The 24,721-nt window shown below is 49.9% G+C and overlaps 2 protein-coding genes across 3 annotated transcripts in view; one reads left to right on the forward strand and one right to left on the reverse strand.

Moving 5' to 3' along the window:
• Positions 1-696: 696 nt before the first annotated feature.
• LOC144727715 (sorting nexin-20-like) lies at positions 697-8,505 on the forward strand. Its single transcript, XM_078606752.1, has 3 exons — positions 697-801; positions 3,753-3,925; positions 4,719-8,505. Exons 1-3 carry the CDS (start codon positions 759-761, stop codon positions 5,448-5,450), a joined length of 948 nt encoding a protein of 315 aa, XP_078462878.1. The 5' UTR covers positions 697-758; the 3' UTR covers positions 5,451-8,505.
• Positions 8,506-14,298: 5,793 nt separating this feature from the next.
• The window catches only part of LOC144727718 (adenylate cyclase type 2-like), a 58,313-nt gene continuing 47,890 nt past the window's right edge, over positions 14,299-24,721 (reverse strand). For both annotated transcript variants that reach the window (XM_078606757.1, XM_078606756.1), the window contains exons 17-26: positions 24,205-24,324; positions 23,118-23,186; positions 21,483-21,736; positions 20,850-20,937; positions 19,586-19,744; positions 18,881-19,027; positions 17,402-17,509; positions 15,666-15,795; positions 14,905-15,029; positions 14,299-14,653 (exon numbers count right to left, since the gene is read on the reverse strand). In XM_078606757.1, the coding sequence (XP_078462883.1) occupies positions 14,459-14,653; positions 14,905-15,029; positions 15,666-15,795; positions 17,402-17,509; positions 18,881-19,027; positions 19,586-19,744; positions 20,850-20,937; positions 21,483-21,736; positions 23,118-23,186; positions 24,205-24,324 (1,395 nt within the window). In that variant the 3' untranslated portion in view covers positions 14,299-14,458. The remainder of the gene's footprint in view (positions 14,654-14,904; positions 15,030-15,665; positions 15,796-17,401; positions 17,510-18,880; positions 19,028-19,585; positions 19,745-20,849; positions 20,938-21,482; positions 21,737-23,117; positions 23,187-24,204; positions 24,325-24,721) is intronic.

Consider the following 24,721-nt stretch of genomic DNA (forward strand, 5'->3'; position numbering starts at 1 on the left):
TTAAATAGACGTTTTAATAAAAGTTTTCTCCTACAACATCAGAGTGCAGCGCCACATTAAATACGCACTACAATGACAATAGTTTAAAGTGATTTGAAGCATCTTTGATTGGGGGGGGGGGCAGAGCTTTGTGACGTCATATTTGAGGGGTAAAAAGTCGTCCAAAATCGCGTGACGTCATTTATGGACGGGCCCTTATCAAATAATTCCCTCATTTGGCCGTATAAACTAATCGGTATGTGTTACCAATATCTGCTCCAGCCCATGGACTAAGTGGAAATCCACTACTGTACTTGATACGAGACACAGCCACAAGCAGACTGTGTACACGTGCAGATTTTGCATTTTTTTATTATGAAAGGAATTGTATGAGTTGACGTATGACCAAACCATTCGCCAGATCCTTTCAGATCTCGGATGCTAAGCACGTTTGAGCCTGGATAGTGCATGGATTGGCGACCACCATGCATAACAGGTGCTATAGACTGCCGGGCTACGTGGTGGGCAGTACAACAAAATCAAAAGTGTTCTACCAAAACTGCACTTCGATTACGCCACGTCAAAAAGCACGGGCCGAAATACATTTGGACACCGAATCCGTCCTTCTCCAATGTCGTTCCACCAGGGAGCGCTAGCTATCTCAGTTCGCCCGGGACGGTTCTCAGCTGGGAACTTTTAAATGGGGAGGAACGGGACGAGACCCCGAAGCGGACCGCTCGCCTGGGTCGCTCTCCTGTCAGCGAGGGGTTCTGAACGCCATGAACACTCAGCGTGAACAGCGACACGAGGAGGTCTCATCAGGTGAGGGCCGACTGACACCTACACGTAATCTTCACCACCATCGTTATCGACATGTTTGTTATGATCAATCATGCGTCGTCGTCACGGTTTTTACCGTCAACATCAACAGCCGTCAACGCCATGTGTTTTGCCACGGTTATCGACGGCTGAGTTATTGTTAATACGGTACAGTTTGGATTAATCGGGTCTCGATATAACCGCATATCAGTCGTGGGGTCGTGCATCATCATCGTCGCGATGTTAAGCATCGTAATGGTCATCGGCATGAAAAACACAACTCTCAACTTAACGGAACGACTCGGCGAGAGAAAACGAAACGTGCGGCTGGTCTCACAGCGGTTTTTTTCTGCTGACCGTCGACCACAAAATATATATTGGACAGACCCAAGTATGCATTTGTTTTGGCAATGTCTCCGTCAACATTCACTAATAGAAGCCAGCAAGGCTATGATGATGTTTCGCGGCCGTCTCGTCAACATAAGACTCTTGACTCAACGAGTGTTGTTTATCTCGCGGCTCAAGCCTTGGAGAAGTTGTTACACCATGTCTGACAGGTGTTGCTCTTGCTGAGTAAGTCCGGCAGGTAAAACATCATTGCCACGAGAAATCCGCACGCCTCCTGTGTTTCCTCCAAGGACGACTCATCCTTACATGAGTACATAACGCAGGATGATTGAATTGCCTACTTGGGAAGCAAAGGCGGTCGGGCATAGTGCTTGCCTCGATAACAGTATTACTAGTTCCAACACAATCCATGTATCTCAAGTCAAGTTTATTTTGTTTAACCAGGTGAGAACTCAAAGAGACCAGAATATAGTCTCATTTGCAAGAGTGACCTGGTTCATCAAAATGATAAAAGCAAAGCTAATAAAGTACAACAATAAAACGAAGAGAAAGCTGCACAAAAACAAATGTGCTGCGTGAGAAATCGTAAAATACTACACAAACATAAATCAATATTACTGGTAGGAACCTCCTGGTTACACCAGCCCACAGGGGATTATTGTGTCCGTCGTGCAGGGAGGGGCTGGGTGGGGAGGGAGGGGCTGGGTGGGGAGGGGAGGGTGGGGAGGGGCTGGGTGGGGAGGGGCTGGTCACCCCGTGGTGCCCTTATAAAATTCAACGTTTAACCTACTCACGCCGGCTTGTGCCCGCCCTCACAGTCGGGCATATTTGCGGAATACACCACGCCGCCGTTGACCCCGGCCATTGACCGAGCAACTCAACGTTCCTACCAGCTCCCTCCGCAGGAATGTGTTAAAACATTCCCTGCAATGTAAGTCGACTGGGGCAGATTATTTTGAGACTGATCATAGTAAATTACAATCAAGTTCCAGAAACATGAAACAGAGATAGGGTGACAATTGTACTAGCATTGTACCAATATCTGTATTACTCAATTGTAACTATACAAAGCAATAATCGCCCCACCTCCCACCCCCTACTGGCAGACTCGTGTCTGCTTGCAGGCCAGGTGCCAACCCTCCCGATGCTCACATTGACAGCTGCCACTTGGGAAGACTTTCAAATGTTTGAGTTGAGATGTGATGTGAAGTGCTCGGAGCGCTAAATTAAACACATATACAGATGTCGCTTGCATAACGCACGACAATACGTTCCTGAAAAACGCGCTATATGAATTCCATTTTCCCATATACTTGTTATAAGGCGTTAGCCCTGGGTTTACAAAATACTTAATAATATCAACATTACCAAACCTACTTAATGCGGGGTTAATAATAAATCATCATTAAGATTCAAAGATTACATACTTACAAATACTGCTAAATAAGGATGAAATGCAGGGCTTCTTGAGCAGCACGTGGGATGCAAAGGAAGTCGATCTAAGATGGCTGCTCTGGGTGCCGCCGTGATGCGGTCACCCCATCAGAATTGTATTTTTCACTTTTAATTTTTATCATTGATACATTTAAAAAAGTAGACATTTTTATTTTTTCTTGAGCGCGCCTAAAAGTTGAGGCGCCCAACTGAGAATTTGCGCTATGGGGGGGGGGGGGGGCGTTACACGAGGGACATCTCTATCATTGATTCTTGGGTCAGATTGCACGAGTAAAATGGTAATGTATGTAGTAAACCCTCCTCCACCCGACGCGGTTACATCCAGCAACATCAGGCAACTACCAGCGAAACGTCTTACCAAATTGTTAAATGTTATCGATCGCTCTCTCCAACATCATCGGTATGCTGAAGCAATAACTAGCGCGTTGTTTACGCGACATTATTTATGTGGCCGTGTTGAGTGGAGGAGGGTGTATGATACGTTGGCGTTTCACTCACGCGATCTGTCACCAAAAACAAACCATTGGTCGCGAATGCCTACGTGCTAAATCAATGATGTCAATACAGGGACTCCTCTACTTACGACCGAGTTTGGTTCCAGAGGTCTGTTCGTAAGTAGATTTATTCGTAAATCCAACTTTACTCCTGTTGATTCCAAACATGTAGTACGGCATGTACGCTCAACATGGGGAATGGCTTCAAAAGTTAAATTTCGATTTAAAGCTTTCGTGACTGCAGGAATTTATATTCTTGGCTATTTCGGTAAAGTCACGTAGAAGGGAAATAATAAAATAATAAAAATAAAACAATTAAATTCTCACGACGTTTCAGCCACAACGACGGCTGCTTGCGTTGTGGCCGAAACGCCGTGAGAATTGTATTATGTTTTATTTTTATTATTTTATTATTTCCCTTCTACGTGGCTTTAAAAGTTGTATACTCACCTGAAGATGCCACAGGATCTTCATGTTCTGCAGATGTAGATGCCACCACTGCCATCTATCGCGCAGCGTTTGAACTTACGACTCTCAGTCCGAACAGGCAACTGGACATACAGACAGGTTTTGTTCGTATCTCTGAAAGTTCGTAAGTCTATTGTTCATAAGTAAAACAGTCCCTGTATTTGTCCCTTTCTCCACACGTGTTATTAGAGAGCGCACGCATCCTGGAACGGGGCTGCGACCACGTGACACGTGCGGTGCAGGAGGCGTGGAGGCGCGCACGATTGGAGACCCCGGCGCCCTCGCCCTGCGCAAACCTCCTCCTCGGGGTCGCGAGCGCGCGCCACGTCACCAACCCCCGCGGTCTGAGCGGGGGTCACACGGTAGGTGCGAACCACCTCCCCACCCCAACTACCACACCCTCCACCTCCGAAGCCCCAAACCCTATACCACTTGGCACTTTCTATCCCGCACGTGCAAATATGCACCTACCTTACGGAGTCGGGTTACGAAAAGTCAGAAGCCACTGGTCAGGAGGAGCTTTATTTGGTCAGTATTCGATCAGTACATTGGCACGTGTGAAAAGTAATACTGTCAAATTATTGTAGACAATGCTGTCGGGTCGTGGCGGGTTAATGACAATAATTTTGGTATCAAATTTCCAAGTGGCCTAACCCATAAACAAATATGGATCAACCAACACTATTGACATTATCCGCAACATTATAAGTGGCAGAAGCGTAATCACTATCACCATCAGCAGCATTATCACCAGTATCAAGCTCAAATCTTCACTTGTTGATTGACTTAAGTCACTCTTCGAAGAGACTGGAGTCTGAATGGGCTCCCACCTTTAAGAGTCAAGCATTATCATCCTCCTCTCCCACTGCCATCTCAACCCTCTTTGACAACGACCAGTCTCAAAACAATGTGCCCGAGCCGATTTACGCTACAGGGAATATATTACTTAACATTGATTCATGTTTGTGTAACATTTTACGATATCATGTGATACAGTAATGTTTGTGCCAATTTTTACTTGCTTCATGGCTGCGCTTTGTTTTGCCAACGGCATTTTGGTGACCCAGGTCACTTACAAATGAGACAATTCTGGCCTCTTGAGTTCTCAACTGGTTTAATAAACGTGAATCCCTCCCCACCCCCCACCCTGCCCAGGTGTACGAAATCCGCGTCCTCGTCGCGGGCCAGCTGGACTCGTGCCCATGCACGATCGAGCGCCGCTTCTGCCAATTCCAGCTCCTGCACCGCGCACTCCTCTCCGAGCTGGGCGCGTCGGCCCTGCGGGGCACCTCCCTTCCGCGCTCTCTGCCGGCTGCGCTCTCGCTCCTGCCGCTGCCGCCTCCGGCTCCGCGCTGCCTCCAGCTCTACCTGCGTGCCCTCTGCGCGCTGCCGACCGTGCGCGCCTCGCGCCGCTTCCAGGAGTTCCTGTGGCTCGAGGAGACGGCCAAGGGTCACGCGTGCCTGCGTGGGGGCGCCTACGCCGAGGCCGCGTCGCTCCTGCGATCCGCCTCGCTCCTCCAAGAGAGGGCGGCGTGGGTCGCCGCGGACCGCGCGCACTCCGCGCCCACGCTCTCCGCCCTCGCCGTGTGCGCCAGGGACATGGGGCGCCCGCGCGACGCGCTCGGATACTGCGAGCGAGCGATCCAAGCGCTGAGCGGCGGCGGCGGGGTCGATGGGGTTAGGACGGTCGTTGGCGGACGGGCAAGGCCCCTCCGCCAAAGATACCCCGAGCTGTGGGCCCCGCTACTCCGCGCGCGAGCCCGGCTGCGCTGGGAGCTCGGAGAGACGGACGCCATGGACGAAAGGGAGGATAAGAATGTGGGAGTTGATGGGAGTGGTGACCCTCGCTCGCTTAAGGAGGTCGTCATTGCCCAGTACCTGCGGTGATGGAGACGAGGCGGTGGGGTGGGGGTAAACAAGAAAAGTGACGAGCGAACAGAAAGTGAAATGGGAGATGGGTTAAGCAGCAGAGGTGAGGATGGGGATAGAGGAAATGATCGGAATGAATGGGTATGGTGTTAGGAGTTTGGTTGGCTGATATAATTTGGGATAAGTGGTATGGCTGGCATTTGGATGGCTGATGTGGATCGGATTAGGGATAGAATTTCGTATTTTTATGGTAAGGGCTAGGGTCTAGTTGAATATTTATTCGAGGTATTTAAGGGGGGGGGGCATCTATTTGAGCTCAGGTTTATGCGTTGCAGCCATTGCACATACCTAGCACAGACCTACACAGCAAATACTGTTAGGGATGACTTATTAAGGGTCGCATGACGCACGTGGAAGTGGCGTGGCTATAACCACGCCTGGCCGCCTTTGTCTCCTTAATGTCGAATTCGTATTTAAGGCCGAGCATCGATTTCTGTTCGTCTCGTTTTACCACACCCTTTGTATTGTCACTCGATATATCCGTCTCGTTTTTGCAGTTTCTCGTGCTCATTAGCCTCAATGTACCGTCACATCATCGAATAAGATCGACGCAGAGTTAAACAAGATGCTGCGGAAGCATTTCTGGCATCCTCAAGGCAACCATTGTGGACGGCCTCTACCTCTGGATTGGTATTGCAACCCGGGGCACGAGTGACAGTAGCCAGCCGTGCAGAACAGTCGCGCGAGACCACGAACCCAAGGCATCCCTCTCGGCCATGTCCAGAACGTGACCTGCATCTGCGGTGAAGAGCGGGCGATGCCTCCTCGCTCACATCTGCTCCGCTGTCGTCTGCTAGACGAGCCGTTCACAGCTGATGGCGATGATGATTTAAGCACTGTGACTGATCGTGCGTGGGCCTGTGCACGCATGGTCGTTATTGATTTAACTCGGTTGGTATGAAGGACACGGAATGAATGAAAATGCATACACAGAACCTTTCCGAACCAGTGCGTAAGCTACCACATGCGCAAGCTTCTAAAGGATGAGGTTAATACTTTATATTTAATGTATACGTTTTGTCCGCGCAGATACGCATAAAGGGCCCGAGTCTGGAATTACCCTCCCCGCCAATTCTTATCCATAGGCCAGATTTGTGGGATATGTTTAAGGGTTAGGATTGAGGAGTTCAGGGTGTAGAGTTTGTGAGTTTAGGTTATGGAGTGTGTTTGGGTTTAGTCGAGGATTTGGGGTGATAAGTTAGGGGTTTGGGAGTTAATGTTTAGTCAGGTTAATACGCAGACTTTCGCGACCAATAACCACTAGGTTTTTTTGTGGTTAGATCGCGTAAATATAAATGTGTCGTTAAACTCGCCACCACCCGACACAGCCAATTAAGGTTTGTCACGTAAATAAAACACACCAATTCATTGCGAGTTGAGCACACCGATGTATTGGAGAGTAAACCCACAAAAATATTATTTTGTGTTTGTGTTGAATGTTTAGATTAACACGTAAGGCTTTCGCGACCAATATCATCCATAAGAGGTTTTTTGGTGTTTGTGGGTTAGGAGTTTGGATTTTGTTAGGGATTGGTGTAGGGTTTGGGGTGATGAGCTTGAGGTTCATGGCTTTGGGGCGTCGGATCATTCTTGGGAGTTGTTGGGGTTAGGGTTTAGAGCTTAGGGGTTTGAGTATATGGTTTAGGGTTGGGGATGATGGTTAGGGATAGTATTACCCAAGCATGATTTTCTTGCCACGAATCTGGTGGGACACGTAGTAACCTCTCGGCATGTAGCAATTCACCGTTACCCGCTGAATCCGTTAGCAGTGCGCGAACCAACTTCCACGTGGTGGCCACGTTACGGACAGCTGCGATGACCGCGATGAGGCGTGGGGAGGCTGGCGAGACCTATTTTTGCCCTTGTTTTTATCTCACGCTTCCTCTTCTGTACCCAGTTTTATTGTCGCACGCTTCCTCTTCAAAATAAAAGTTTATCGATCTTACCCGAGGCATGGCGACTTCGCGTAACGACTCGGAAAGTCTCGGGTGGCTCGTGTTTTGCAGCTGTACACTTCGGTTGTGTGAGAACTCCCTGGTTGTCTCGACACGAGTTTAAAGTTGCGTTAGTCAAACAGCGATTAGTGACGTGGTTCATTACATATGAAGTGAGAAAGTTCCCATATTGTAGCAGCTCACTCCGAGCTATACATTCCCTGATAGTGCATTGTCTTTGTGCTATTCGCCTTTTGGCGTTCTCTGGTTTAACACTTTGAGACTAGGCTCTGAAGAAAGCTGTCTCTGCTGTAGACCAATCAGTTTCAAGGACAATGCATATATTATCTGATGTTTTATTTGTCATGTTCACCACAAATACCTGTGGTTAATGCAGACAGGATTCCTTGCAAAAGGTTTCTGTTTGGTATTTTAACATCTTAACACATGTTTTATTGCCAGAAAGGGTAAAAACATATTCTTATATTGTGATAATGGCAAGAAAGGTCCCATAGAATAAACCCGCTTCATCATTCTACTCTTCGATTTGTACTGGATGTATCATATAGGATCCACTATTGTAACCTATACTTAAAATACAATCTTACATCACTTGGTACAAGATCAAAGCTCCATCGGTCCTTGTTCATCCATAAAATAATTATCAGCAAAGATTTGTGCTATGATTGTCTATTCATTAACCCCATCTTCAACCACAATAAACCTAAGACGTCCATCTAAGTGTCGTTTAACTATCCCAAGAATTGCAATAGGTGACGAAGCCTTTGCCGTTGCAGCACCAACGTTTCGGAACAAACTTGTTTCCTCCCTTAACATCGTCAAGCTTCCTTAAAAAATATCCTGAAGCAGAAGATTAGTGCTGGTCACAACCACATTTGCAAATGTGATTTGTAACTTTTATCCTTACCAGTGTATTGATAGTTACGTTTTAATGTGCACTTTTTTTTATCGAGGGGCACTGTGTGTTGTGTTGGTGTGGTCTGGGCCTGTTTTGTTACCTTGCCCATGTTTGGAAATTGATGTACTTATGCAATTTAAACTTATATACGTTTTTGTGATTTCCCTATCTTTCCTATATTTTGCACTTATATCGTGTTTTGTATTGTTTTTTTTTTGTTCTAAGTTTCTGACCCGCCCCGACTGGAAATCTATGAAAAAAGAGCTTTACAGCTCATCGGATTTCGTCAGGATAAATACAGATACTGATTCTGTATGTCGCAACCAGTTGCGCAGCTGGCTGCTTACAGAAAAAAACACTACGGCAGCAACTAATAATTCGCGATCCAAATAATCCACGAATCCCTGTAATGTGCGGTTCATCTGCGCTTCGCGGTTGCTCCAGTAATCCGCGGAATACCGCCGTGGACTGACAATTGTTCGCGGGTCGCAAAATCGCGATCCGTAGATTAGGGCCGAGCTAGCGTGGAGCTTCAGGGAAACGCAGAGGTAAGATTTTTTTTTTTATCATTTTGCATTGTTTTGGTTTATGTCGCATAGACGTGCTATTTAGCAGAAATGTGTTTTTACTGGTAGGAACCTCCTGGTTACACCAGCCCACAGGGGATTATTGTGTCCGTCCGTCCGCCGTGCAGGGAGGGGCTGGTGGGGAGGGAGGGGCTGGGTGCGGAGGGGAGGGTGGGGAGGTGCTGGGTGGGGAGGGGAGGGCTGGGTGGGGAGGGTAGAGTGGGGAGAGGCTGAGTGGGGAGGGTGGGGAGGGGCTGGGTGGGGAGGGTGGGGCTGGGTGGGGGGTGGGAGGGGTGGGGTTGGGTGGGGAGGGGCTGGTCACTCCGTGGTGCCCTTATAAAACTCAACGTTTAACCTACTCACGCCGGCTTGTGCCCGCCCTCACAGTCAGCCATATTTGCGGAATACACCACGCCGCCGTTGACCCTGGCCATTGACCTAGCAACCCAACGTTCCTACCAGCTCCCTCCGCAGGAATGTGTTTTATCTCATTTTGCATTGTGTTGGTTTATGTCGCATAGACGTTGTGATATTTAGCAGAAATGTGTTTTTTATATATATTTTTGTTGGACTGTCCTTGCACAAACCAAAATGGCAGATTTTCCCCATTTGGGTCACAGCAAAACGAGTAACCGCGGGCGCCCCCCAACCCCCACCACATCACAACTGATGACTGCCTTGCCCTGTGCCTCTGCTGTTACAAGGACTCTGAAAGCCCATTCGTGATCCTGCCGCGTGCAATCCACCCTGTGGTGGGAAAACGGGAACTTCGCACCGGAGAAAAAAGGGAAACGGGGATGAATATGAACACGAGGACGGTTACTTTTGGGAAATGTTCACGATGAAACATAACAGTCTCGATCCGCATTTCGGCCACTTAATGGAGCATTCAAGTGCAGATCTAACCGTCGATTCGTGACGTATGGTTAATCGGCTTACGATACGAGATGAGATGTATACGTGCAAGTATCTATTATATTTAATTCGTGCCAGTTTTACCCGCGTTTTTCTTTGAGGTCACAGTCTGTAACAAATTCTGGGTCATTATTTTCGTGTTAATTATAGCGCCTCTCGTGGCTGCGTGAGTCACGTGATCCATACATAACATTAACGACGCTGACGTCGGTTTTCTGAGTATTTTAGTGGTGAAAACGGCCTTGGGGCCACTAATCTCAGATTACAGACGCACACAGTGGGACCCCCTCGACAAGTGACAGTTGAATTTTGCCCGGCCCAAGACGCAGTTAAGTTACACAGCAGGTGCCGAACCTGGCACGGGCACCTCCACACACCGTTCCGTTTGAATAAGCTGCTGTATTTCGGTAGTCGAATAGCCTCGGACCACTATTCTCAAATCATAGATCCACTCTACGAGTACAAATGTCACGTGCCAAACTTGGCACATGTGCCTACGTGCATTTTTCAACTCTAATAAGTAGCTGGGGCATTTTAATGGCCAAATTATCTTGGGCCACTAATCTTGTGACACCCAAATCTGTTTTTGGAGTTGCCAAATTATCTTGCTTCGTACAGTACTTATAGAGGATACAAACCCTCTCATTCCCCTCTGTGGACCTGTTCTCTGAGATTAGTGGTTCAAGACCATTTGACTACTGAAATACCGCAGCGAGGTATTCAAATGGAACGACGTGTGTAGGTGCCTGTGCCAAGTTTGGCACTCAGTTTTATAACTAAAAACTGCGTTGAGGACCGGGCAGCTTCAACTACCACACTCATACACTGGTCCCCCCCCCCCACCTCTGTGAATCTGTGACTTGAGATTCGTTGCCACATGCCATTTCACAATTTTTGCAATATCCAACTACTTGTTGGAAATGTGGCTGCGAATCATAAGCCGGGTGGAAGATAAGAAGCCAACCCTGAGCATTGTTACTCATTTAATGTTAGCGAGCGTTTGGCTTTGAAGTTGGAGGAGACCAGAGGGTGCGGATAAAATCCACAAAGCACACGAGGGGATAACGATCAGAAATTATGTTACACAGGCGACAGGGCCAAAACCTACTTGCTGTGCTGCTATCTCATAATACAAATTTAGTTGAATTAATTTGGCCTCCTATTTCACCAATAAAATAACATCCACAGTCCACCAGCTGATCGGCCTCCTGTGCCAATCTTTTCCAGCAGCGTTTGTCGTAGCAGTTTGGACCGGCTTCACATTTCTGTCTCAGCAGCGCACGGCCTTCTGAACAAATGCTGCCAGATTGTCTGGTGTTATTGGTGAAAGTCCTCCATGAACACTGTGGGGACTAATCAGAGCAGCGACATGACACAAATTGTATCCATGTTGTCTACTGCATTTCATTTAGTAAGAAAAGGCTGAGTCTGAGGACTTTTTTTCAAGAATGGTGCTGCATTGATTTGGGGTGTCTGGCGAGTTCCTTTGAAGGAGAAAAAGAGTTCAACATCGTGTAATGAATAGTCTCTGCACGATCTGCCGACCCTCAAAGTACCATCTCCGCTGTATTGCAGGTGTGCCCCATCATGGCCCCGGCACGCAAGTCCCTGAGCGAGGACTTTCGCGGGTCATGGGTACGCGTGTGTTTATAAAAGTGTCTCTCGCCAGGCGTGCGTGTATAAAAAGTGTCTCTTTATTGCGAGAGAGTAGAGTCACATCACTGCAGAACCTCCCATAAGCCCGCTTTGGGTAAGGTTCACTGCTTTAAAAAAAACATGCAACACAAAAACTGACGAGCGAAAGAAAAGGTAAAATCTCCTCGGGGAGGGGGGGGGGTGGGAGGGGGTGCACATCTCGGGGGAAGGGCGCTAGTCAGTGAAGCTATGGCCCTGACTAGAGTCCAAACACGCTAGCCAACCAGGCTGCAGTTTTGGTCATCAGCCCAACCACACTAAGAACCTGACCCTCGCCCTAACCCTTGTCATAACGACACAAGCCCAGCTTACCCTAACACTAGCCCCAACCATAACCATACTAACTGACCAGCTCCTACCACTAGCCCCTAGCCAAAACCACTATATCAAACCAGCCCCCACCCCTAAACTTATCACACTAAGTCAACCAGACACTAGCCCTACCCTACCCTTAATCCTAACTATAATGGCCAATTAGACACTACCCCTAACATTAACCACACTAACCGTATCCCTAATCTTAACCATACTAGGGAAGGCAGATCCTACCCCTAAACACTAACCATAACAGTCAACCTCCAACCCTAACTTGCCAACCAGCGGGTTCCTCGCACTATCTCTGATGCCAGTCCCTCCCCGGCACCGTTGCCCGTCCCAGTTTTCATCGATTATTCGCGTTTCACTTTTGGTCGTCACAACTGCTGAAACCGTGGCAGCTGCTGCTTCTGCTGTTGTTGCTCAAAGTGGCGTTTGTTGAGCTACTCAGCAGAGGAGACAGCTTTTCCCCTCTTGTACCGGTGCACCACAATGGTCGGATTCGCGTGCCATTAGGCAAATGGTCCCCCCCGCCCGTCTGTTTTTACTTCGGCCGATTTTTTTTTTACCGAAAACTGCGCCGATGCCTCCATCTCTAACCGGTCGAGCGAATCGCCGAGCCGATGCGTGATGATTCTTGGCCGTTTTTCTGAAAATTTTAGTCCACGTCTGGTTGTATAAAATGGCTCAATACTACTTCGAATGGAAAACGAAGGGGGAATTCGACAACAAGGTGGCCACTGAAACTGATCCTATGGATACACTTGCCCTACGTGTACACTGGCGCTTTACGCAATCAGCCAATAGCCGTTTGTGTACACTTGCCTGATATGAAATTAGCCATTGGCCCAATGTGTACTATTGAACACTGGTCCTATATGCAACCAGCCAGTGACCCAACGGTTATCTCTCCGTTCTCTTCCATCCGTCGTCGCATGGCATGTGACGATGGGACTGGACGAATTTTTTTCCCCTCCTTCCTTTCTCTGGTCATGGCAATCGCTTCCTGCGGACCTTCGCTTGCCTTCCGCGAGTCCTCCTCCATCACGCCATCAGTCCGCCTCTCGTGTGGACGACCTCTGCTTCTTTTGCTCCTTCCACGCGGCAGTGTGAGGGCACCAACGGTCATCCATTGGACTCCATTTTCCTTTGGCACCCAAATCAAATAATATTTGAATCGTTTGGCTTCTGTTGGCGTCACTTTAAAAAAGTCTCCGGCTGGCATGGATTATTCCTTACTTCTCAGCTTTCGTAATTTTCACACTCCCCCGGATCCTTCTCGACCACAGCAACTTACATTCCAAATGCGTCCATGATGTGACAAACATCTCAGACTGACAAAGAGCATGGCGAGAGGCGCCGGGAAGGGCCGAGCAAAGGAGAGGAAGTGACCGATCACAGAGGGCCTTAGCTGGTTGGTACTGCTACCAGCATCTCTCCTTCACCCTCTCTCGTAAGGGCCCAGTATTCAGTTTTGTCGAGTAGAAATAGGATGACACCATTACACACTCCGTCTTTATATTATCTATACTTGTTATGTAAGACTGGCTTATGTTGCAACCAATCACTGGCTCCGGATGTACATGGTCGGCTATTGTGGGTGGCATCAAAACAGCACTGGTTAGTCTAGGGGTGCCATCAACATTACACAAGTACCATGAAATTCACACTAGTATCACCACCATCAACATGACACGAGTACGATCAACATCTCGCCAGTATCATCAACTGCACACCAATATCATCACCATCAACATCACACCAATACCATCAATATTACGCCAGTGCCATCAATCTCACACCAGCATCATCACCATCACACCAGTACCATAATAATCTCTCACACATCCCAAAGTGTCTCTCTGCTCAAACGACTCCGGAGTGCCACTCAACTCCACTTCCAGGCAGTAGCATAAATTGTATCATATCATGACGGAGACCAGCTTTTCCATAGAACTACCATCGATACTGTGGAGGTGTGATGATCTGAGTCAACCCCTGAGAAGACTATGTACTTTTGACCTTTCAGATTATCAGCCGAGTGCTCTGACCCCAGAGACACCTGGATCATAAGTCCTGTTAAAAGCCCTGAGCCAGAGGTGGAAATTGCACATTCCAATGACAGGAGGTGAGGCAAAGTATATATATAAAAAGCTACAGTGGCTGTTTCAAACGCAGTGCATAATTACGCACTTTTGGCAGAGTCTCGGTTAAAAAACGCAGACGTAACAATAACAATTATCTCAACAGTAATAATTATAACGACGATAAGGACATACAGTAACAGTTTAAATAATGTGTAAACAGTGTCGCGTGCGTCACGTACGATTCACGGGCCCAGATGAACATCCACGAAACTTCCACATCCTAAGCACCACAACTCCTCTCTCTTCTGCCCACCAGCCCGCCCGCCCGCCCACCCACCGACCGGCCTGCCCGCCCACCCGCCCGCCCGCCCACCCGCTCATCCGTCCGTCCGTCCCTTGCCGGACTCCACACATTGCAGTAACGCATGTATGCACGGGACGGGCAGAGTTCATCATGCAAGTGACAAAGGGCTCCTTCAAATTATCCGATCCTGGGATCCGGGCCAACCGAGGCACCTCCGTGGACATTGTCCGCTCAGGGTGCTCCATTGCCATTGAAGCTGACGAGGTTGCGGGGGGCCGCCGAGCCGGGCAGCGACCCCGGGGTTCGTGAAGTGTCCACGCTCACGTAGAACGTCTCCAGGCGACCTTTGCCCTTCACGTTGATGCTGCCGCGGCTTTCGCAGGAGTAGCCGAGCGACACGAGCACCTGGGCCGTCTCACCCGTCACCTGGACGAAGAAGAGGGGCAAGAAAGAGCACACGGGATGGGAGCAGGGATGGGAGCAGGGATGAAGTTCTGCTTGGGTTGGTGACACCACAAAAAATAATATTCTCGCACCAGACACACTATGTCCAGTATTCCTCTCTCGCTGTTGGCCATGTCACATAGACACCGGACTACAAAGAGGGAGAGGAAATTGTACAGGGACCCCCCCCGCCCCGCCGCCACCTGCTGACCGTGCCGCGCCATCCCCGGTACCTGTATGCGGTCCACGGTGCCCGTGCTCTCCATGCGGCTTGCCACATTCACCGTGTTCCCCCAAATGTCGTACTGCGGCTTCTCGGCACCGATCACCCCCGCGATCACCGGCCCGTGGTTCAATCCTGGGTCGTGGGGGGGGGGAGGATTTTTGAGTATAGGTCAGAGATTAGATTGAGCCAGACAGTGGTGGATGGTGTCGATTTAAAGACTAATTGACCAGTGTAACCACGAGGGGTGCTACCATTCATCGAGGTGAAACTTACATTTCACCTGGTTTATGGACTATATAAGGGGCTTCTTCTGACAAATTAAAAAATCTGAGCTTTCCCTACGAAAAAACTTTACTCATGATGGAAGTAAAGTTTGCAGGATTCTGGCTGGTAATAATTACAGCAGTGGAGGTGGCCAACAGGCGGCCGATGGCTCATGTGCTTCCAACTGAGCAAATTTGTAGTTTGGCAAATCTGGCACACCATGGCCGACTGTTTTTCGAATAACTTAACGGGATCTTTGACACCCGCTGTGTGTAGCAGTTCATGGTCACTGCCGTAACAATGGGCTCAGCCTGGTTACCAAAGACTGCACACGCAACCATCACATTACATTAGGATTTCCACTACATTTGGTTAAGTTCCAGCTCTGAAAAGGTTTAATATTCGTGCGACTAACATGAAATGAGCTTGTCACTGCCAGGCATGCGGTGCATTGGGCAACGTGGGCACCAGGCCGGCAGGCTGCCTCCCAGTGCCGCCGCGTACCGACACGCAGCTTGAAGCTGTTGAACGAGTGGCGGTTGTTCTGCTCCAGCGCGCTCATCATGGCCAGCACGAACTCCAGCGCGAGCCCCACGTGTGCATTGCCTCGCTCCTCCTCTTCCCGCACATTCATCTGGGGGCGGGAGGGAGGGGAGAAAATGTGATCACGGCACGTGACATCCCTTGTGGATGTATGTACGTTCAACTTCTTTTACTCTGCATGTAGCCAACCGTGCTAATTGGAGGGGTGAGGTGGGTGGCAAGAAGGGAAGGCAAAATGCCAGAGGTGGGGCGAAGACAGGGTGATGGTTGTGGCTTCAGCTGGTGTCTAATTAGCTCTCTACCTAAGGATAGTGTTAGGGGTAGGGCTATCATCTGGTTTGATGTGGGTCACAGATAGGGGCTTGGCTTGGTGTTAGGGTCTGGTTGAGTTCAGTGGTTAGGGTTTTGGCTCAGGTTATGGCCAGGCTTGTCATTTGCCAGAATGGCTAGGGTTAGGGCAGCTGCTACTAACGTCTTGCGAGGGTTAGTCCATAACAGACCAGCAGTGGCCCTGCTTATTTATGCGCTATGAAGAAGGGCCATTGGCTGAAACATGGCCTATAACAAATATTTTTCCATTCAAGGCCACAGCATTATTGACAAATGTGTTGAGATTATGTTGTTGTTGTTGTTAATTGTGCTCGTGCACCACAGCCAATGTACTAGCAGCAGCGGCGGCAGCATCACCAAATAATGTGTTCAATTTAGTTTGGGTTAGGGCTATGGGTAGACCCTCACAGGGCACTGATTGGGCTCGCAAGTCACAGCTGTAGGGGTGTATTGTATGCTGAACTTCTTTCGCACCGTACGTAGCCAACCGCGCTAATTGTAGGTGCAGGGGAAGGACAAACTAAACACAAAAAGCAGTTTCGATTTAAAGCTTTCGTGACTGCAGGGATTCATCTTCTTGGTTTTTACGGTAAAGTCACGTAGAAGGGAAGTAATAAAATAATAAAAATAAAACATAATAAAATAATTCTCACGACGTAGCCGAAACGTCGTGAGAATTATTTTATTATGTTTTATTTTTATTATTTTATTACTTCCCTTCTACGTGACTTTACCGAAAAAACCAAGAAGACAAAAAGCAGTTTTAAAGAAGGGAGTTTTTAATCTAGATGATAGCTCTAATGGCTTCCTAACATCGGAAGGAAGCGTGTTCCAGACGGCCGCAGAAGCGCATCTGAAAGCGTGCGATGCAGTGACCATCTTTGTTTGATGGCCAGCCAAAAGCTGCTGCTGCTGCGAGGATGACCAGAGTTGTCACAATGGTTTATATTCCTGGATGAGATCAGCAAGGGCTGGAGGCGGGCTGTGATTAGCCAGGGATGCTGGAACACGATAAAATCGGACACCCGACAAAATCACCGGTCAGAGATTTGCCCATAAATGGATGGAGGCGTGGTGTTGCCCAAAGGGGCCTGTCTTTGCCCATATATGGTCTTGTGGATCGTGAACCGAGGTTAATCGCAACAATTCTTGCTCAGTCCATCCGGCAAGCCAGCCCAAAGTCGATCGTAACTTGCGGGTCAATCGCCGAGTCGATTCATTGCCGATCGACCCATGGATCGAGAAATCCCATTGGTTAGTATGGCGTCATCTGGCACGCCCCCTTTTTGTGATTGGCAAATATCTGCACGATCGGGCGACTCCCGTCGCAGCCCGTTTTTATTGCGTCACAGCGGCGCCGCGCGCACCTGCGCGTGGTCGTGTCCGGCCGTCAGGTTGAGCCCCACGGCCGCCATGTACGTGCTGCCGATCGTCTTGATCTTCTCCACGCCGCTGAACTTGAGCTTTGACAGCAGCTGCGGGGAATGACGGAAAAAAAAACACGGGACAGAGACGGAGGTCGCGGATCGGGAGTCACCGCAAAGCCCGCGGGTTTCAGGGTCTCGCGTCTTAAGTTGCCAATTTAACGTGAAATCAGTGATGTTGTTCAGAAGATGATGTTCAGACAACCCCGGAGATATAGCGATGGGATCGGCGTGTGTCGGCGCTGGGCGGATTGTTGCATCGCAGGATCGCAAAGAGGGGTTGCGACGGCTTGAGGAGCAATTCATCTAGATGACAATGATTACGATGATGATGACGATAATGGTGATGATCATTATGATGACAATGATTACGATGATGACGATCATTAAGATTAAAACGCTGACCATGAGGAGGATGATTGGGACAAGATGATAAGTAATTATGGCAATAATCACCAATACGACAATGACGATGATTATTCACAAGTGAATTTTGGGTGAAGTCATGGTAATCATCTGTCCAAATCTGTGTCATCAAGGCCCTCCACCACCCGACACAGCCATATTATCATTGCTTCAGCCCACCAGTACCTTTAAGAACAATCCTCACAATGACATTTAGCATTCAGATACGCGACATTTCCTTTGAAACTGCGTAAAACATCATCAGGACAAGATCCAGGAAGTCAGGATAACCACATCACCTGACCCAACTTCTTAAAATAGGGGTCATGACCCCAAAGGCACCAACCAATCAGAATGAACTAGATTTCAACCATTACAAAGTAATTTACTCTCATTTGATTCTAATCTATCTGGGCCAATTATTAACATAGAATGCATTATTCACTAATACTGCTTATGAACACATAAGCCTGAAGCAGGATAGTGCGATTATTAGGTTAGGGCCTTAACGGCACACGTTTGGCCAGATCATGCCATGACCTAACCAAAAAAAATCCATTATGAATCATAAAAAATCAACACATTCGTGAACATTAGTTATTTATTGTACTATGAAGGAGGACCATTGTCTGAAACGTCACTGATTACATATTATTTTCTTTGAAGCCTACACAGTGCTATTTACGAATGTGTTGAGTTTTTATTTATTTAGTTATTAACTGCGTTTCTGTACCACTACCAACACAGCAGCAGCATTAATAACCAGCTAATTTTGTTTGGTGTGCCAGGCTAGGTGCACTTTGAGGCCACGTGTGTGGAAGGCTCGCTTTGGAGGAGGTCACGGAACAGGCCGAGGCGTTGAGGCTGCCTACGGCATTAAGGTGACGATTCGTGACCACGACTATGACTTTGTGCCGAGTTAATCGTCATCGCCCTGCCCATCCAGAGCCCCCGTTTCTTCTGCTCCTCCCTCCCACTCCTGCTCATTGTTGTCGTCGTCGTCGCCGCCGTGGTCACCTCGTCGAAGTCGGCGATGATCTCGTTGAGGAGGCGCAGGCATTCGAGGCCGGCCTTGTTGGCGTCGGTCTCGTTGTAGAACTCCTTGAAGTCGGGGATGGAGGCGAAGAGGACGCACACGGCCTCGTGCGCTTGGTTGTAGAGGTACTGCGGGCGGGGAGCGAACCCACACACCGGAGCCGCCGGGGCAACGGAGAGAGGAGAGCGAGGGATCATCTACCGCACGATATTATCATACAACAACAACGACGACACCGCGATCCGATGTGGATTTGTAGAGCGTCTATATTACACAGTGGGCATAAGTAGTGAGGTTTCTCTGTGCGAGTCTATGGGTCTCTATATTAGTTAATGTGCCTGTATTCAAGTCTATGGGTCTTTACGTGAGTTTTCTATGTGAGTTGATGGGGTTATATCCGAGTCTACGGGTCTCCATGTGAGCCTATGGATCTCTAAGTGAGCACGTGAGTCAATAAACACGTCGTCGATGTATGTAGCATCTAAACGCAAGCGCATCTCCATGCGGCATGTTTTACTGCATAGAAAGAAAGAGGCATTCAATCATGGGCTGAGGGTATAAGCAAGGCCTACAGAGGCAGGGAGCCGACAGCACAGGTGGCAGGGGGGAAGGAAGTTGTTACGGGAGCAACAGATGAGAACGGGGGGTGGGGAGGTGGGGGCGGTGAGAGGAGGGGGGCAGCCCACCTCGTTGGGCATCTTCATCTTGAGGAAGATGTTGGCGACGTGAGCGGGGAGCACGTTCTGCAGCAGCACGCGGTTCACGTTCCCAATCATCTCCAGCTCCTCCCTCTCCTTCTCGAACTTCGTCCTCCACAGGAAGTCCAGGCGGCAGTAGTAGTTGTTCTGTGGCAACGGCAGCAGTGAGACTCGATAGTGTGTGTTTGTGCGTGCATGTCTGTGTGTGCGCATGTCTGTGTGCGCGCGTGTCTCTATGTGTGTTTCTCTTCGTGTATGTCTGTGTGTGTCTCTCTTCATAGGTGCTCGCTGACAGAACTTGCCCCAACAGTCTGTTAAGGCTATACGGGGGGGGGGGGGGTCTATGGGTGTCTCCATGCGTTTGTCTGTCTCTATGTGGGTGTGTCTGCCTATAATCCATCCTGGGTTTAACCAGGTTGGATTTTGTGAGGAGCTCATAAATAAATCTTGATTTGTTAATAAATCCTTGAAAGATCTGGACACATTTCCCGTCAGTAAGCTCCTCTAGTGGTCAAGGCTGCATTGGCTGGGTCATGTAGCCTGCAGATATAGGGATATAGGGGGCTAAATGGGCACAGCAGGTTGTGGAGCTGAGTGGACTTGCTGAAAACTTGTACCAGCGGTATCAAGATCGGCTTCTATGGAGGAGGCTCGTGAAGGACGCTACTGGGCAGTAGGACGCAGTTGCCCTCCAACAATAGCGAAGGGCGGAGGAGCGACGCTCACAACAATGAGAGGAACGCAGGGTGACGAAAATGCAGCAAGTTGACACAATAGGGGGCACAGGTGGTGCATCTGCCAGTTAGTGAGTCAACCCACGGCTCTGTCCCGTGACCTTTCAGTGACCCTTCGACACTTTACGTGTCCTCGGACTGCACCTGGCCTGGCACAAGCGCCGAGGTGATGTCACCGCTACTTTGTAGCGAATGGCGGCTGTTGTTGTTGTGTCTGTATATGTGTTTGTGTATCCATAGCTGCTTGCGAACAGAACTTGCTCTAATAGTCTGTTCAGGCTATATGGGGGATCTTTGTCTTTGTGTGTATCTTTGTGTATCTCTCTCCGCTAATCTATGTGTGTGCAGCTATATTGGTTACTTACACGAGTGCTCGGCATGGTTCGTAAATACAAGACGAGGTGGAAAGACACAGGCGGTCCAGCGTACATGACTGGTCACACTACCCACCCTCTCATGAGCTGCAGTGGCCTTCATAGGTGCTTGCCAATTAAACAGATGACGCCCGGCACACACACCTGTCTGGCGAGGAAGACGAGGGTGACGAGGAAGACAAAGATAGCCACCACGCCCATGATCTTTATGTCCTTGAGCACGGAGATGCCCCTGCAGAGCCACACACATACAGCATCACCCCTCCTCGTATGCACAGCCTCACGCACACAGCGTCACCGCTCGTAGGCACAGCCACACGCGTGCGGCGTGGTTACGACCGTTGTTAGTGACGAGTGACATCTGAACTGGTTCTGGGTGCTCTTTCCCCTTCACCAACACACATGGACCAGCGCGGTGAAGTATGGTCAAACACCCACCATGGCCGAAACAGCGTGAAGAGGCCTCCGTCGAGCAATGGATCGGCAAAGGGCCGAAAAGTAATTCCAAAACGACCAATTATTAAAATGTTGATTGTTGTCAGTGTCAAAGACTACGCTTTAAACCCAGTCACCTGGGTTCGATTCCCAACCATGGCTAAACACCAAGCGGTGACCGACATCCCAACCGATCCTGGGCCTCCCCTCGGCAGACTCGAGCCTCAAAACGGGTGCACGGCGTGGGCGAGGGCGCGTGAACATCGTCGGTGCCGTGGGCGATCAACTCAATTTCCATCCTCGCACTCAAAACAACCGGCGGACGGCCGACCCGCGACGTACTTTGGGTAGAGCGACGCCGTGGCGTTCCCTGCCGCTGCTGCGGAGCACCAGGCCGCACCGGTACTGTTGGCGGCCGTGGCGCCATCGGCGTACAGCGAGCAGGTGAAGGCGTCGAGCTGGAGCGCGTGCGTGCGCAGCAGGATCGCCACGTACGCCGCCACGGCGGCCGCCAGCAGCAGGAGCTTGAGCTCCTGGTTGACGCGCATGAAGACGCAGACGCTCACCAGGCCCAGCAGGCAGCAGTAGACCGCGTACTACGGGGTGGGGACGGGAGGGGTGGCGGCAGGGAAAGGCGGAAGTGAAGGAGCGAGTGGGAGACGAAGCGGGCGGGAGGCGAGATGTTAACTAACTTGCCTAATATACAGGACGTCGTGGATTCGATCCTGACCCTGACATCTGGATACATGTGTAGTGGCATAGCGCTGGCTGCTGGCGAAATAGGGGGACTGCGGTGTACGGCAGTCCTGAAGTCAGCAGGATAGACACGAGAGGGGGACATCACAGAAGAGGCCCATCGGGAAGTCTCAGAAACCCGCTAGGAGGTTCCAGAAAGGGGGCGTGACCAGGGGGCGTGGCCAGGGGGCGTGGTCAGGGGGCGTGGCCAGAGGGCGTGGCCAGGAGGCGTGGCCGGGGCTGAGCGAGGCTGCGCTGGGGGTCTAAGAGGGGCCCCTGTGGGGGACCTCGTGGCTGTTGCTGGAAGTGGGATGATCCCCGTCGTGCTGCTCAAGTCCATCATCGTCATCATCTCATCATCGTCACCATTCTCCTCGTCGTCTCCGTCTTCACCATCCCGGGGCGCCGCTAGTCAGACAGCCCACCAAGTGTTCTAACTAAGCAGTGCCGCCGGCAATAGACAGTCTTAATAATAATAGTAGTGTGCACCCACGTAGGGTGTTGTGTGTTATCCTGATGGTGCTTGCTAAATAAAGAAGTGCCTCTAAGTCTTACTGTCTCCGAGTTGAGTTACTACACGCGTGTTTAGAGTTTGCATGTTCTCCCTGTGGTCATGTGGATTTTTCTCTGGGTCCTCCAGTTTTCTCTCCACATTTTACGAAACATCGCGTTTCTGCGTGGAGTTTTTAGGTTCTCACTCCTTGCTGCTCTGCATAGGTTTCCTCCGGCTTCTCCGTTTTCCTCTTCCCATAAATAAAAGGAAAACCACGCAATGTAAACGGTATCGGCCAAACATCCCAATGCTGGAAATGATGCTGCAAGTTACGCGATTGGGGTTGCACACAGCAGCAACGTCGCCCCCTACGGCGATAATCTGGCAGGACCCTCCTGAAATAAAGTCTTGAGACTCGGTGAGACTTTCCTGGATCAACAAACATCGCAATTATAATAAAAATAATCAACATAAACACAAGTAGACACGTGATAATGGTCAAAATATTAGCGATGGGGGCATGAAGCGTAATTAACGATCGTCTTGAGCATGGACACTTAATGTTGCAGTGTTGTTAATGATCATGGTGGTGGTACATACACTCAGTATTGAGTGTGAGTGTGTTTGTATGCATGCATGTATGATTGTGTGAATTAATGTATATTTGTGTGTGAGTGCGTGAGTCTGTGAGTGCGGACGTGTGTGAGTGTGTGCGCGAGTACGTGAGTCTATGGTGTGACGAGACGTACGGGCAGGTATCCGCACTCGGCGGTGATGCTGGACCCTGGGGTGCACACAGAATCCTGGGGCAGCAGCAGCTACAACGACAACATCAACAACATCAACAACATCAACAACCACAGGCAGGTGACTGCACTAGACTGTCACCTGGGTTTAGATCTGGCCTATGGACAGGGAACATCTTTGCAAGTGGTGTTTTAACTGGTCTTACACCGTCTAGACGTTGACTCAGCCTTAAATGAATGTCATGCATTTGTAATAAAAGACTCGGACGCTTCTCTCTGTCCTGTGTCCTTTATTTGGGTTCGATCTCTTTTCCCTCACGGCACTCCCCTATATACTCTTGGCTCTGCAGCCCGAGGCTGCTGTCGCTCACGTAGCCCAACTCCCTCCTAGCAGACCCGCTGCCGTCTCGTCGCGCAGACCCCCACTGCCCAACTCCTCCCTTGCAGACCCGCTGCTCTCTGCAGCCTCCTCGCTGCTCCTGCTGCCCCGGGGTCGGTCACCGTTGGCCGACGGTGCCGATCCTCGTGGGCCGGGTGTGTGGCGATCTCGCCACTCTCTCTCTCACCCTTCGCCCTGCGTGGCCTCACACTTTCCCAGTCTCCGATCACTCCCTACTGCTTCCGGTTTCCCCCCTTATAGACCTGAACCCTCTCCCCCACGTGACGTAACTCCTCCCCCATGACGTCACTTCCGGGAGGTCGTTTACGCCCGCATTACACATTTGTGGGTGTGTATGCATCTGTGAGGAGTGTGAAGAGTGTGAGGAGCGGTGGTGCAGCAGTTAGGGCACTGCACTACGAACCCGGCGACCTGAGTTCGATTCTCGCTCACGGCCAACATCGGTGACGAATATCTAAACTGGTCTTGGGCCTCCCCCAGGTCGACTCAGCCTCAAATGAGTACTTCGTGCGGTGTGTAGTAAACATCGCAACCAGGGAGACAAAGGCAGTCAGGCATGGTGCTGGCCACCCACCGCCTCGTGTGCACTGCCGGCCTTCATTAGGTGCTCGCTAACAGCACTCGCCCCAACAGTCTGTTGAGGCTACACGGGGGGGGGGGAATCTTTGTCTTTGGGGTGCCCGGCCTCACCATGTTGAGCACGGCCATGACGAGGACGGTGCCGGTGGCGAGGACGGTGAGGACGAGGCGCAGCCAGAGGCCCCACGACGACAACGAGGTGACGTCCCGTGCCCACGCCGTGTCACGGCCCTGCCCCCGCATGGCCCCCCACGCCGCGTTAGGGCCTCGGCAACGGCGGGTTGAGTCATCAATCGTTACTGAATTCTTGAGCCGACTGGCCAATTAGCACGGTTGGTTACGTACGGTGTGAAAGAAGTTCAACATGCATACATACAAGGGCCATTGCCTTAAACGTTGCCTATATATTGCTCTTTTTAAGGCGACAAATGCGTTGGGTTTTTCTGTCCGTTGTGCTTGTGCACCACTGCCAACGCAGCAGCAACAGCATCACCAGATAACAATGACCGATAACTATTTTGTGAATGACGTCACGTAATCTTTACCATCCACAACATAGGAGGAGGAGCGTAGTATTACTATGGTCATTGCACCGAAACATCGCCTTTATATCTTCATCTCTTAGGGC

The sequence above is a fragment of the Lampetra planeri genome, chromosome 26 (assembly GCF_965212315.1).
Source record: "Lampetra planeri chromosome 26, kcLamPlan1.2.h2, whole genome shotgun sequence".
Lineage (NCBI taxonomy): Eukaryota > Metazoa > Chordata > Hyperoartia > Petromyzontiformes > Petromyzontidae > Lampetra > Lampetra planeri.